Source organism: Frieseomelitta varia, unplaced genomic scaffold, assembly GCF_011392965.1.
Source record: "Frieseomelitta varia isolate USP_RPSP 00005682 unplaced genomic scaffold, Fvar_1.2 scaffold_212, whole genome shotgun sequence".
Classification (NCBI taxonomy): domain Eukaryota; kingdom Metazoa; phylum Arthropoda; class Insecta; order Hymenoptera; family Apidae; genus Frieseomelitta; species Frieseomelitta varia.
Window position 1 is genome coordinate 234,700 of NW_025109884.1, and position 14,461 is coordinate 249,160.

General features: G+C 34.9%; 1 protein-coding gene across 12 annotated transcripts in view; it reads left to right on the forward strand.

Moving 5' to 3' along the window:
• The window catches only part of LOC122527165 (PDF receptor), a 65,471-nt gene that overhangs the window by 35,808 nt on the left and 15,202 nt on the right, over positions 1 to 14,461 (forward strand). For all 12 annotated transcript variants that reach the window (XR_006306296.1, XR_006306299.1, XR_006306297.1 and 9 more), the window contains one exon: positions 213 to 320. Coding sequence is in view for 8 of the 12 variants with exons in the window: in XM_043651111.1 (XP_043507046.1) it covers positions 213 to 320 (108 nt within the window). In the remaining 4 variants the exon portion in view is untranslated. The remainder of the gene's footprint in view (positions 1 to 212; positions 321 to 14,461) is intronic.

The following is a 14,461-nucleotide window of genomic DNA, read 5'->3' on the forward strand; positions in this document are numbered from 1 at the left end:
GAGACATCTGTTTCCTCCGATAAATTTGCAGCTCGTCCGGAGCTCCGTGTAAGAAACGAAAGAGAAACTCCAACTCGATCTATCACTTGCGCCAGTCAATTTCAGAATTACATAGAACAAACAGTGTACGTGTATGTAGTTGAGGCACGGAGAGGGAGCATGGTGTGGCGACAGTGACGCGTTCACGTATCCCTTTTCATTTCCTTTCACAGAGCTATGGTGTGAGCCAGTCTGGGACTCGTTACTCTGTTGGCCTCCAACCAAAGCATCTACGACAACCAAGCAGAAATGCCCGTTCGAAGATGGATTCGATACGACTAGTAAGTACACACATGTCTTCGTTTGATGAATGCACATTTAAATTGCTTGTTACCCACGGCAGGTATACGTGTACAGTGTATGCGTGTACGTATGTATATGTGTGCAGATGTAAAGGTAGGATATTGGCAGATAAAAACTAAGTGAGACGAATATCGAGTGACATAATTAGAATTTATATGTATGGGGATTTGAAGGAAATAGGTTTTTGAAATTGAAGTTGGACTGGGTGGGAATTCAGCAGTAAGAAGAAGTGAGAAATTACAAGAAACTGCACGAGATCAGTACTGATATTAATATACTGTTTTTTTAGTTGTCGCATTGATGACTAAATTTTGGAAATTCCAAGAGGAAATAATAACTGGAATCTGTTTGATTTCCGTGAGACAAGTCACAACGTAGTGGTGTGAGTCAGCGATAAGTCAGACGGTATGATTTTTACAATATCTTCAGTATCTTGAATTTTGAAGTTTGAATTTTTATGATTAACTACAAGCTCCAGAAAATGATGGAGAGTGTTCGGCAATAAATAACTAAATAGAGCATCAATTTAATAATTGAATAAAGAGAAATGAAATATAAATACGTTTCAAACATAAAAGTAGATTTTGGAAAGTGAAATTGGACTTTACAAGATCGATATCTATACCTCACGATGAGACGTTTAACGTAATACTCGAGTGAAAGGAAAGTTAAAAAGTCATATTGTTGGGCGCGATATGTGTCAGTGCCCTTCAAGAGGTTAAGCCAGGTTTTTAATGAGAGACTGAATGTGGGAAGAAAAATAGAAAGCGTTCTGCGCGGGAAGCTCGTTGAAAGGGACGGTTAGAAATGGAAGCAAATTCCAGTAGAATAATTCAGTATACTCTTAACAACTTCAGCTCTGTTCCCAATGAGTCACTGAACGCGAAGAGAAGCAAATAGAAGATATTTCGCACAAAGGGATTAGTAAAAGTAGAAGAAAATTGCAGGAGAACAATTTAGATTATTCTTAATGACTTCAATGCCTTTTCTACTAAAATGTTCAACGAAAATAGGACGAGAAGAAAAATACTAAAAATTCCAAAGAAGTGTTCCAGAGAACAATTTAACGTTGAAATACACGTTAACAAAACTCGGTGTATAAAATTTCTAAAAATCACGTGATAATATATTATTAGCATAAAAAGAGAAACGAGCGAACCAACGCATCGATAATTAATATGAATAATTAATAAATTAATAAATTATCATGAATATGCGTCGATGCAAATGGTTGATCATAAATCAAAAAGTGATTGTTGTTTATTAGTAAAGAAGTTGATTAAATTAATCAATTTGTAAACAACCGCGACAGACCTCAGCGACCTGCAGTTGTCATCTTTTGTCAACAAATTGAACAAAAGTTCAACAAGCCCCACCTCGACTTAAGTATTAAAAGGATCTCGCTCGCGAAGATTCGTCATTATTTCAAAGGCAATTAACATTGTTTGCCAAGCCTTGGCAAAGTTGAATGCTTTTTGATATTATTGACTAATTAGTCCAGCTCGCTGGAAGGAAACTTTGAGATTCCTGGTCGATTAAAGCCGCGTTTGCACAGCAGCAAGTTCGCGAAAGAATGTCTCGCGAACCGCATCGCCAGTCAGGAATTCCTTGGAACGGTTCCCGGTCGTGTTTTAATCGAAAGGGACGATCCAAGTTCCTCGGTTAAATTGATATTCAATTCTGAGAAGATTCCCAGATAGATGGCGCTCCGTTCGCATACCTCAAGGGGGGCAAAGAACTTCAAGGGACATCCCCGAGTAATTTTAATCGAAATTGTTACATGATTTATAACTGTCTGGCTGATTGGTTCTTCCTCTTCATTGTAATTCAAGTTGGCATTCTTGTAAGTATTCTGGGATTTCCTTCTCCCGGAAATGATATGGCTTCGTTAAAGGCTCTGAAGATTTTTTTATTGTGTATCTCAGATTTTTCTAACAGGACTAGACTGTCCACGACTGTCTTCTGTGGTTGAAAGTTCCTGAAATCTTACGTCTAGCTACTTCAGTATTAAAGCTGCTGGAGACAGGTTGCCAAGCAAACCTGATGACACTTAGGAAATTCCATAGAACATTCATTAATTAATATTTCGAGAGGGGGAAGTTTACGAAGTTCCTGGAAGAGGAGAATAAGATGAGAATCTTCGCGAAAAGTATCGACAACGTGTAAAACGAAATTAAAAAGAAAAGATTCGCGAATAATACTTTAGGAAAGAATAGAAGATAAAAATATATATTGCGAGTGTGATTGGAAAATTCTTCATGCTTCAGAAAAGGAACCATTTGTAAGCCTCTCAGATTCTAATCCACGCAACATAAGTCGGTAAATCGATGCCGAATATCGATCCACTGATAGATAGATAAACGAACGAAGGTCCTTTGTGCTTCCAAATAAAAAGAAATTTATCTTATGTCGACTTTTTTTTATCCACGGATGAATTCACCAACGAAAATCTCTAAAATAGCAACTCGATTGCTAATGGTAAATACTTGATCAGTGGCTGGGCAGAATGGCGAAGGGAGAATGGAAAAAGACGATTGTAATGGGGGTTTGTCGCGCAATTTGCGGTGGTAACATGTGACGAGCATTATCGAGTGCAATGAAAACGCGGAGAAGTGGGTCGAGTGTCGGGGGTTCCCTGGTTCTCATTCGCTCCCTGTTAACAGTCTCCCTGTTATTGTTGTCGTGGAAACGGAAATGTATCGCGGTGGCTGGGAAGGCAAGTTCAAATAAGCATGCGAATCCCGGCTAAGAATCGATGTTGTCGGCCTATGAAGCGGTCCCAGATTAAAGCAGAGCGGCCCTAAACGCTCCCAAATCGTTGCAGCAAATGATACTGCTCAAACGAGTCGCTTCATTTTCAATTGATAGGCATTGGCCAAACAGATATCGGACGAAGGAAATAAATGTAATGATCAGGTAGACGAAGAATCATGCCGCGTGACTTTGCAGCATGTCTGTTCATCATGTTGGAATTTTAGAACGATTGGAACAGGCGTTGAGAAGCTTTAGAAATGTCTAGGAAATCATTAGAGCGTGAATGTTAATGTAAAGCAAACGTGTATTTGCATATCATTTTTCTTCTTCGTGTATTTGCATATTTTTCATTCACATTTGCACACGTCCTCTCCCTATTTCCTCCGCGCATTTGCACGTTTATCCACACGTTTTTCGGGCGTGTACAAAATCAGTTAGATTCGAGGTAGAATTCACAGCCATTCTGTCGACGTGTCATGCATCTCCCGGTTAACACAGACCAGATAAATTGAACTACATCACCTTGCAACATCTGTTGGGATTCATTCACGAAACATACCTTACGTAAACAGTTGCCTGATTTAATCAGACGCGGATTATATTTGAACTGAACTACTGGCGCGATAGTTATATTTATGTTAAGGATCGATCCACGGCCCGACTAAACGCTTGTATCTCGATTCACGTGGAATGATTTTTTTCAAATGTAGATTACAATAGGATATTTTTTTAATTATACAGTGATTTTCAAATTTTGACCATTCCCGTTGTTTTCAGTACAGAAAAGAATGTACGAAAATGTGCGAATAGAAGAAGACAGATGTTACAATTTTGGACGTTTGTGTAGCAGCACGTTTCAGAGTGCAATTTCGTGGGAATGCCACTTGTCATGCGTTTAAAATTTCCGTTTTAAGCTTTAGTGTATAAAACAATGAATCAAAACAATATATATATATATATTCGAAAAATATAGAAAGATACGTATAATATATATATTTAATAATATTCTTAATAAAATAAATAATTAATATTTTATATTATATTAGTAATATAATATTATATAATAATAACAGTATTATATAATATGATGGTAATATAATAATAATAATAATAATAATAATAATAGTATAGTATTAATATAATATTTAATACTGTACTATTATTATTATTATATTACCTAATACTATACTACTACTATTATTATTATTATTATTATATTATAATAATAATAAATATAATAATAATGGTATTACATAATAGTAATATAATATTATATAAATAATATTTTATATAATTTTACTTCGCCTCTGCTTCGCGATGAATTTTAGTTTGTCAGAGAGCTATTTACCGAACGATCTACTCACGAAAGTTTCACGAAGATTCTAATATTTGTCCTACACCTAGAAGCATTATCTAACCAGTATAAGGAACACACAGGAACATTTATACCTTGATGTCTTACGCGATACGAAAAGTATACCGCTTAAATTTACACGTCAAATAGAGAACAGTTCTACAATACTAGTGGAACACGTACATTACCTAGAAATTGCATTACATGCACGTGCAGTATATTTAGATCTAGTTTCATCTTATCCGTGTGAAAGGTCACTGTAAAGGTCACACATGTGACACTATTTCTATTTACGGTCGTTCGATAGTGTTCACGTTTATAGCAATCTATGAACGAACCTTAGAGGAACTATTGTCCCTCTGAACAATATATTTTTTGGTCAAATAATGTGAAATACAATGACTTACAACTTTCATTTTACGCCGTACCGTTAATTTTATCACGCACTGTACTTAAATCACACTATTTGCAATTACATTTTTTTCTTTAACTCTTTGGAGGTAAGAAGCATCAAATTTACAGATGCTTGGACACGAAATTCTGTATGTTATTCACGAAGAGAAAAAAGTTAAAATATTGACGAATTCGAGGAAAGCTGAAACCTCACGTACTGTGTACAAGCAGTTAAGAGTCACATGGCGCTAGTGTCGCGCCACCGCCATCGCGGTATTAAATCGGAAAGACAAATTAATTTACCACGTAATTTAACACGTGAAAGATTTATATCTTGGAAGAAGAAGAATTTAAAGTACATAACTATTTTAGAAAATCCAATTCAAATTTTGGAAGAGGCAGAGAAATCTGAAAGTGTAGTTTAACTTTCTAGCAGTCAGGAAGCAAGAACTGTTCATAAAACAACCAAAAGTCTCTTCGAAAATCGACAGACATACGAAGAGCACTTTAGTAAAGTAGCGAAAATCCAGCATAGTTCAAAAAGTACGCTTAAACAGTGCCAAAAATTTTTTGAAGAAACCTCAGATAAAAAGTCTACAAACCTGCAGTTTCGCTCGACTCGACCCCGCGAACTTTTAGAAACGCGTGACGTCTACGACGAGGATGTTCCAAAAAAAAAAAAAAAAAGAAAGAAAGAAGAGAGAGAGAGAGAGAGAAAAGAACGAAGGGCGGGAGGAACGAGAGGCTGGGAGAAGAAATTTGCGTAGCGTCGGATTAACATCGCGCCAGATGTGACCGTTGTCGTCGTTCGCTCTATTCTCCACGGTGTATTCGATTCAGCCTGGTTTCTCTGTTGAATGCTCCACGACCTGGATGCAAATTTCTCGTGTTGTTACAATACGAAAATCCGTCAGGGGATTTGAAAGTATCCCGGCCCGCCGGATTTAACACGGTTCCAGGCTGGATCACCGGTGAATCGTTCGCTTCGTTTCCTGTTTCACCAGTTCGCCCTTCGTGGCGCCATTTTCTTACAGATTTACTTTTACACAGAAAGAGAGAGAGAGGGAGAAGTTGATCCTAGGCGCGGGATCGCGTCAATCGGATTTCCTTAACAACGTCTGATCGGTTTTAAAGCGAGCCATTAAGTTAAATTGGACGAGCTTTGGTTTAGCTTGAGAAGTTTCAAATTCAGTTAGATTTTTTTCCTTCTTCGAACTTTGCGCATTTTGACTCCTAATATTCGCTGAGACTTGATTTCCTTATCCTTGATTTCCTTGATTTTTGATTTCCTATCCTTGATTTCCTTGAGCTCCTTATTTTTTATATTATTACAATTATTATTTATATTATTATAATTATTATTTATATTATTATAATTATTATAATTATTATTCACATAATAATAATAATAATATTATTAAAATCAGTAAAGCATCACTGTATGTTTAACGCATTAAATCATTACGTATTCATTACGATTTTACTATTTATTATTATTATTTATTTCACTGAAATATACATACGATAATTATCATTATTTATTTCATTATCATTATTATTTTGTGGGATGTTCTTGCTTCTTGTTTATTTTTTTTATTAGAATTATATGTGAATTTTGTTAGAAATTCGTTTTCATTTTTTTTTTTTTTTTCTTTTTCAGTTTCGCAAATTGTATTTCGATTCAGTTGTTCTTCGAAGTTCCCTCCAATTAAACGTAGCTCGAAGCGATTTGTGTTTATAGAAAAAAAAAAAACAAAAAAACATTTTCAATCCCATCTTCTAGTCGCTCTCTGGCGAAAGTGAATTCAATTCAAATTTTTCGTGACATTCTCTCCTCGTGTTTCTTGAATATATTCTTTCATTCTACATATTTCAGATCCTCTTCGACTTTCTTTTCTCTCTCTCTCTCTCTCTCTCTCTCTCTCTCTCTCTCTCTCTCTTTTTAAAATTTATCCAGATGCACACGAGTGAATGGCGGATAAATATATTCCATAAATATATTCCGACTTGCCACTTCTACACGTACCTCTGTGATTCTTCCTCTTACAACACTTTTCACTTCAATTTATAAAATACAAAGTTATATTTACACAAAGCGCATATATTTACATTATACCGCAAATGTGTTACACCAAATGCAATGACATTTCCATTTGCTGTATTTTTAATTCCATCTCGATTCAACGTTACCAACGTTGTAGTTCAATATCAATTTCTCCATAACTACTCAAACTCCAATATTCCAATATTTGCAATCTCAAGCTGTAACCGTTGCTGGTTGTAATTTCTAATTCGTTTTCATTACAATCGAAATTTCCAATCTAAGTTTCAATCTCCATCTCTGGTTACAGATTTGTATTAAAGTTCCCAATGTCAATTTTCTGACGTTCGTACGTAGTTACATGCCTTTCCATAATTTCGATTAATTCCGAATCACGTCGTAAATAATTCTAACGTAATTTTCAATTTTATTTTTCAAATTATTTTATATTTTTCATTCCTCGGATTTCTCTTCTCATCTCGCTTCACGATGTTATTTATTTCCCGAATTTATTAAAAATATCTCTAAAAATTACGTATACTTTGGAGGGCTAGTCAAAGAGAACTATATATTTGATTGACACGAGCTTTTGTAGTTTGTTTTAACACATTATGAACTATAAAAAAAGGCAACATTAAAAGAGAGAAAAAAAGAGGGCTCTTATTTAACTTTTCGACGGTATCCTTTTTACATAACTTTCTTTTACTTTGCCTATCGGTGCGCACGATTCCAACCAAACAGGATTAATTGCAACAAAAAGTCAAGAAATAGTTCAAAAGAAAACAATATTCTCTATTTTTCATTTTTGTGAGAATTATGAAAATGACAGCAATTTGTTTTTCATGTATCGAGTTTATGCCAAAAATTTCTACGCTTTTTTGTTTATATTGTTCGAAATTGTTGAAAATTAAGAAACGTTCGATCGTCAATCCCTAGTAAATGTTGCACTAAAGATACGTACCAAGTTTCACAGTAATCGGTTGGTTAGATTCCGAGATATCTTGCACGCCGTTTCTAATAACCTAGTTTCGAGAGAAACGCGTTTTGAAGTTTCAGAACGTCATTTTTCACGTCTATCCTTTACTTACTTTCTTCCACTTATATGTCATATGGCTCGCAGTTCTTACAACTCGCAACTAAATTGAATCCAAGCCCCCTAATATTCGAATCGCACGACATTACACTTTATAATGCTGCTTAAAGTTGTAAACAGCGATACGAATTCAATTATTCTAGTAACCGCGGATTTATTATTATATTACACTCCAAAATAATAAGTCGTTTTAAAGGCTAGGACCTTTTCTATCTTATTTCTAAGACTTCAAGCTACTATTTAGACTATTTAGACTATTAAACAAAAAACGAGAAGTCGATTTTTTTTTCAAAATTTCACACTGCCCTGATCACTTGAGTGTCTCTGCATTTTTAATTTTCTGTTCTCTTCTGTTTCCTAAACAAGCTTCCTAAACAACGCTGGCTTTTAGTCTCTGCTAATCTCGTCAGTGCCTCAATTTACGTAAATTCCCTACTGGATTAATTAGTCTCAGGCAACAACGAAACTGCGTATTGAATAAAGTTCCTGGAAGATTTCACGTTAGAGATGCGAAAATACACCTCGTTCCCTTCCGAGGAGAGTCCTCTTTCAGTTTCGTTTTTCAATCGAAGGCAGATGCTATCAGCGCTGAGAAGAATGTTTTCAGTTTATTCTTTGAATATGGTTCCTTTGCAGGAATAACTATATATATATATAGTGTTCTTTCTTTTTCCGCTTTTTCTTTTCTTTTTTTTCTTTTCTTTTTTACTTCGTCTCGCGCCTTTTTCCTCCGTTTCTAGAAATCACTTGGAAAAAGTGGTTTGCATTGAATTTCCATGTCCGTTTAAATGCCAGCTGACTGAGTGGGTGGATGGGGCTCACCTTCACCACTTTTCTAACTGAAAAGAAAATGAACATCCAGCCGAGTGGATGAAAACGACAAACCATTCTTCGAAACCCCCGGAGATCCGTCTCCGATCATTATTGAAGGCGTTTTCAATTCCCCTCCTTCAGCGAGAAATTTCTCGCTGAACTTGCAAGACTCGTAAGTTTCAGAAATTTCTACGGTTTCAAAGAGGGAAGAAGACCTTTCGAAAGACCTTTCCGTCGGACGCGTGTTTGGATAATTAAACATGGAACACGATACAAGATCAAAGCTTAACGGTAAAATGTAAAACGGGGGAGTTTTTCTTTTTTTTTTTTTTTTTTTTGCAGCAGAAGCCCGTTTTTTTTTTTTTGAGGGGGGGGGGGGAAGAAAAATTCTTTTTTTTTCGCGGTGAAAATCCCTTTTTCCCTTTGAGAAAATTTCCACGGCGGTAAATGTTAATTCCAAGAAACAATTTTCTGCAAATTCATGGCACAGTAATGGTAATTTGTCCAATTTAATGGCGATTTCGTCCCTGGTATTTATTCTTCAAAAATTTAGTAATAAATCGGAACTCGTTTCCAGAGGAAATGAAATTAGTCGTCGATTTTAACAGTCAAAAGCGTCGTCGGCGAGAAATAAAATTCGCGGATCTCGAAAATTTGCCGCTCGTTCACCTCCGGTGAAATTGGAATTAAATTAGAAATTTCGCCGATATTTCTTGCCGCGGATATTTCTTTAATTCGCGCTAACACCTGGGATTTAATTTCGAAATTCTTCCGGAGGAGTTAAATCATTCACGGTGGACAGCACCGGCGCAAATGAAATATCTCCCCCGGGCACGTTTGTGAATGTACATAAATTTGGTGGCTAGAGACGGAGACACGGTGTTCCTCGAGGCGGTAGTTTGAAATCGTATCCTTCGCGCAGAGCCTTCCTCGAATAATTATAACCAATTTTTGTTGCCCTGGCGCCCGGCGTTCATCTCAATTTGCATTTTCCGGCTAGCAACAAGTGTTCCTGATTGCCTTTAACTTCCGTCTAATTGCTTGATTCGCGGGCGGAGAAGCTTCCCGTTTGTTCTTTTCTAAAGGAGGAACGAGTCGTGCTTGCCCAAGGCTAGACAACGTCGCTGTTTAATTTTGACGAGGTATAAACGAGGTATAAACTCCTCCACTGTGCGCAGCACAGCTACTCCAACAATGGATTTTCCTCGATATTGCTTCAAGAGCGGCCTGGACATTGTTTGAACGTAATATTTGGAAAATGATTGTTTAAATAACGCACGTTGAAACAATCTTGCAATGGTTCGAGCGATTTCTCTTCGAATTATTTATCGTAGTCTGAGACTCTGTCTGCGTGATCATTTGCAAGTGCAATTCTGCTCTAGTTTCGAAACAAATTGAAGTGGCACTCGTTATTTTTTACTTTCATTTCCTACGACATCTGTCCGAGATTGTTCTTGCGAAACGTCGTGTTCAGAAGATTTAATTGTTCATTGTTTCTGTCAGTCGGTGCTAATCTTCTTTTTTTCTCTCTCTCTCTCTCTCTCTCTCTCTCTTTCTCGATTTCTTCTCCCTCCTCTTGCTAATTTAATAATTAAAGTTCGATGCCGAAGCGAAACTTTCAATCTCAGACGAGGATCCTCCGCTAAAACAGTTTTAATTAAACAGAAAGAAATCTTTGTAGTGATCCTTTATATAAATTTAAAGAACGAAGGAATTATAACCACGGTTACAATTGCAACGTGAAATCCCTGCGCCGATTAATTATTATCGTTTGTAATTATTGCAAGTCACTTGTAATAATCAATTATTCATTAATATTATAATTATTAGGATTATTCGTCATTGTTGTTACATTATATCCCCGAGCAAACAGTATTAATTAATCATGAATTATTGAATATCAATTGGAGCTGCAACAATTACAGTAAAATTCTAACATTCTCGATTACGTGATTACGATGGATTGGTAATAATTGTGAGAGAGGCAATAAACAATGCACTGGGTCAGAGAGTAATCTCGAGGAGAGGCTTCATCCTTGACGATTGTCGGCGAATCCGGAATAAAGGACGATTCATGAACGTTCCATGAAGAAAGCGGAGAAGCTTCAAAGGGGAGGCTTCGCGTATCCGATCGGCTGTTTGAAACCTTTCTTAATGCAGTCGAAATCGGAGAATACCGCGTTCGCAGTCTGTTCTCGGCTCTCCCTGCCCTCCACCACCCACTCAAGCTGCACGTCCGATGCATTCGCAAAGCCAAGGACGTTCGCAGAAAAATGCACGCTATTTCTGCAATTCCGGAGCTCTCTCGTTTCCGATTGCTGGTAATTACTCGCTACGATCGTCCTTGAAATTTTTGGAAAGTTTTTTTTGGGATGTGTTTGCGATGATTGTCCTGTCTTCTTTATGGGAAATGTCACTCTGGGTAACTCGTGTGTGTAACCTTTAGTTAGGTTAGAGGACTTTGTTTCTTTATTGGATTATTAAATACCTTTGGATAGGATAATATCCTACTGAAAAGTTTCCAGATATATATTGTGGTGCAAGAGTTGGTAATAATTGATATTTATTATTATATTTTTGAAAGATATTGATTTAATATTATTAAATATTGAATACTGGAGTAAATATTAAATAAGATAATTGGAAATATCCTACTAAAGTTTTCAGATATTTTTCGAGTGATAATATAATTTATATATGTAGATACTTATTTCATAAATTTTTAGTTGTGGTTTTTGCAAGGGTTGGAAATAATTGATATTTATTATTATATTTGGTATTTTTAAAACTTATTGATATTGAATATTGAACTGGAATAAATATTAAATAAGGTAACACTGAAAATATTCTACTGAAGATTTCAGATATTTTTTGAGTGACATAGTGATAATATAATTTATATAGATATATATTTCATAAATTTTCAATTGTGGTTTTTGCAAGGGTTGGCAATAATTGATATCTATTATTATATTTGATATTTTTAAAACATATTGATATTTAAATATTGAACTGGAATAAATATTGAATAAGATAATTGGAAATATCCTACTGAAGTTTTCATAAATTTTCAATTGTGGTTTTTGCAAGGGTTGGAAATAATTGATATTTATTATTATATTTGGTATTTTTAAAACTTATTAATATTGAATATTGAACTGGAATAAATATTAAATAAGGTAACACTGAAAATATTCTACTGAAGATTTCAGATATTTTTTGAGTGACATAGTGATAATATAATTTATATAGATATATATTTCATAAATTTTCAATTGTGGTTTTTGCAAGGGTTGGCAATGATTGATATCTATTATTATATTTGATATTTTTAAAACATATTTAAATATTGAACTGGAATAAATATTGAATAAGATAATTGGAAATATCCTACTGAAGTTTTCAGATATTTTTTGAGTGACATAGTGATAATGTAATTTATATATGTAGATGCCTATTGCATAAATTTTCAATTGTAGTTTTTGCAATAATTGATATTTATTGTTATATCTAATATTTTTAAAACACGTTCGTGTTTAATATTATTAATATAAATATTGAACTGACAAAGAACAATTGATCACGGTAATGATTTAATAATTTAATTGAATGATAATTATATTTTGTATGTATTTTTTATTATTGACAATCGAATCAATTATGCTCAATTATGCTTTATGTGTTGTCAATGACAATACACAGTAATAACAATATATGTTATCAATAATGACATGTTTCTATATTATGAACAAATTATTATTAACAGCATAAATTATTAAATTATTCGGTTGAATTCAGAACATACTCGATTCTTAATTAAACCTTGGATTTTCCAGCCGAAAGTCTCTCGTGTTTTATATGATTCTGTAATTTTGGAAACACAATGGCCGAGCGCCTATCGACGAGCAACTCTTTCGTTTCGGTGCCGTTTCCTTTTTTCCCCCCAAATCTCTCAAAAACGAAACGAACAATGGCTTGTAAAAAAAAATACCCGCGAGATAATCTTCGCAACGCGAGTAAAATACACAAGCATTTTGCAAAGCGTCGTTTCGGTCGATGCAACATTTTCGCAACTCGTGCATTATCGTTTCGCCGGCTTTTGATAATGCTGGCGAAATAATTCGCATACGTAACATTATCGAGAAATGTAAATAAAGTAACGGGGGGTGGGGGAAAGCTCGCTTTACGCCAACGCGTAGTGGATTATTCGTGCAGCATGCGAAATGAAAGTCGGCATACCAAAAGTTTTGGAAATTATAGAGCAGAGTACAAAATTCAATGGAGAATAATTAATCGCTAATAAAAGGAGAGAGAGAGAGAGAGAGAGAGAGATTTAAAGCCAAATATTCCGCGTCGCGATAACACTCTTACTAGTTCTAATACCGGTTCAAGTAAGATTGTAAAAATTAATCGATAGTAATAAAAAAGACGTGAACCTAAGCTGAACCTAAGTCAAATTCAAATTAAAAAATTCAGATATTTTTCATTGTATTACTCAACGACTGAGCGCGCAAGCAATAATAAAATTGCCAATATCTTCGCATTGACATTGTCTCGCGACTATTTGCAGATTATTTAATGAATGAAACTTCCCACGCGAATTTTCACTGAAATGTGAGAAAAAAAAAATTCGAAACGAGCACTCACAGCGAGGGAATCGAAAAAAAAGAGAAGGAAAAAAAAATTTTCCACGTCAGCAACAATGTGTTTTTGAATTTTCGAGCAGTTTAATCTGCTCGATATTATTATTTAATCGATGGAATGGAAATAAAAATGGAACTGGACGACAGATGATTTCGAATGCGTGGCCAAACACGCTGACAATCGTGGTACACGCAGCGAGTTTATTACGTACGCAGAGCTCTGAGCGTGAAACTAAATGAACTCGCAACGCCACGGGGTCGAAGGATGAACTATGTACAATTTCAGCTGGCGGGTGTTGCAGAAGTTTCGTTCCCGGTACGTGACACGATAAACCGGCGCAATTTCGCGAGCTAGTTAATATCTCGGCAAATATCGGGAAGCGAGGGCATTACACAATTTTCATCCGGTTCTCTCCCACCCGTCCTCCCCTCGGAAAAATACAAATGAACGACGCACGAGAATGCTAAACTAGCCGGAATATCTTGTAAACTCTTCCGAGAGCGAATAATCTTCATGTTCGTCGAGAAAAATACGTCAGCTTGCGCAATGAACATTTATAAATTTTATGTTTCGCGATGTTTCTTGCCGCGATGGGGAATTATGACAAGAAGAAATCAGACGAGCGAAACGTTTCAGTGAAATTGATGTTCAAACAAAATTCATCGAAACAGTGAACGAAACGTTGTGATAAATAAATATATCAACGTACATGTATCTGTAAAATACGATAATATGGTATATATTGTATAATGATATATATTGATATATTTAATATATATGTAAACATTATAAATGAATTACAATAGATAATATAAAAATTAAAATTATATTATAATATAATGTAAAATAATATTTTATATTATAATTTATATTATATTACAGCATAAAATAATATTTTATATTATAATACAATATAATTTTAATTTTCATATTATTCATTTTAATTCATTTATTATGTTTACATTTATGCATATATATTAGATATAATAATAATATTTTAAATTATATAAAAATAATATTTTAAATA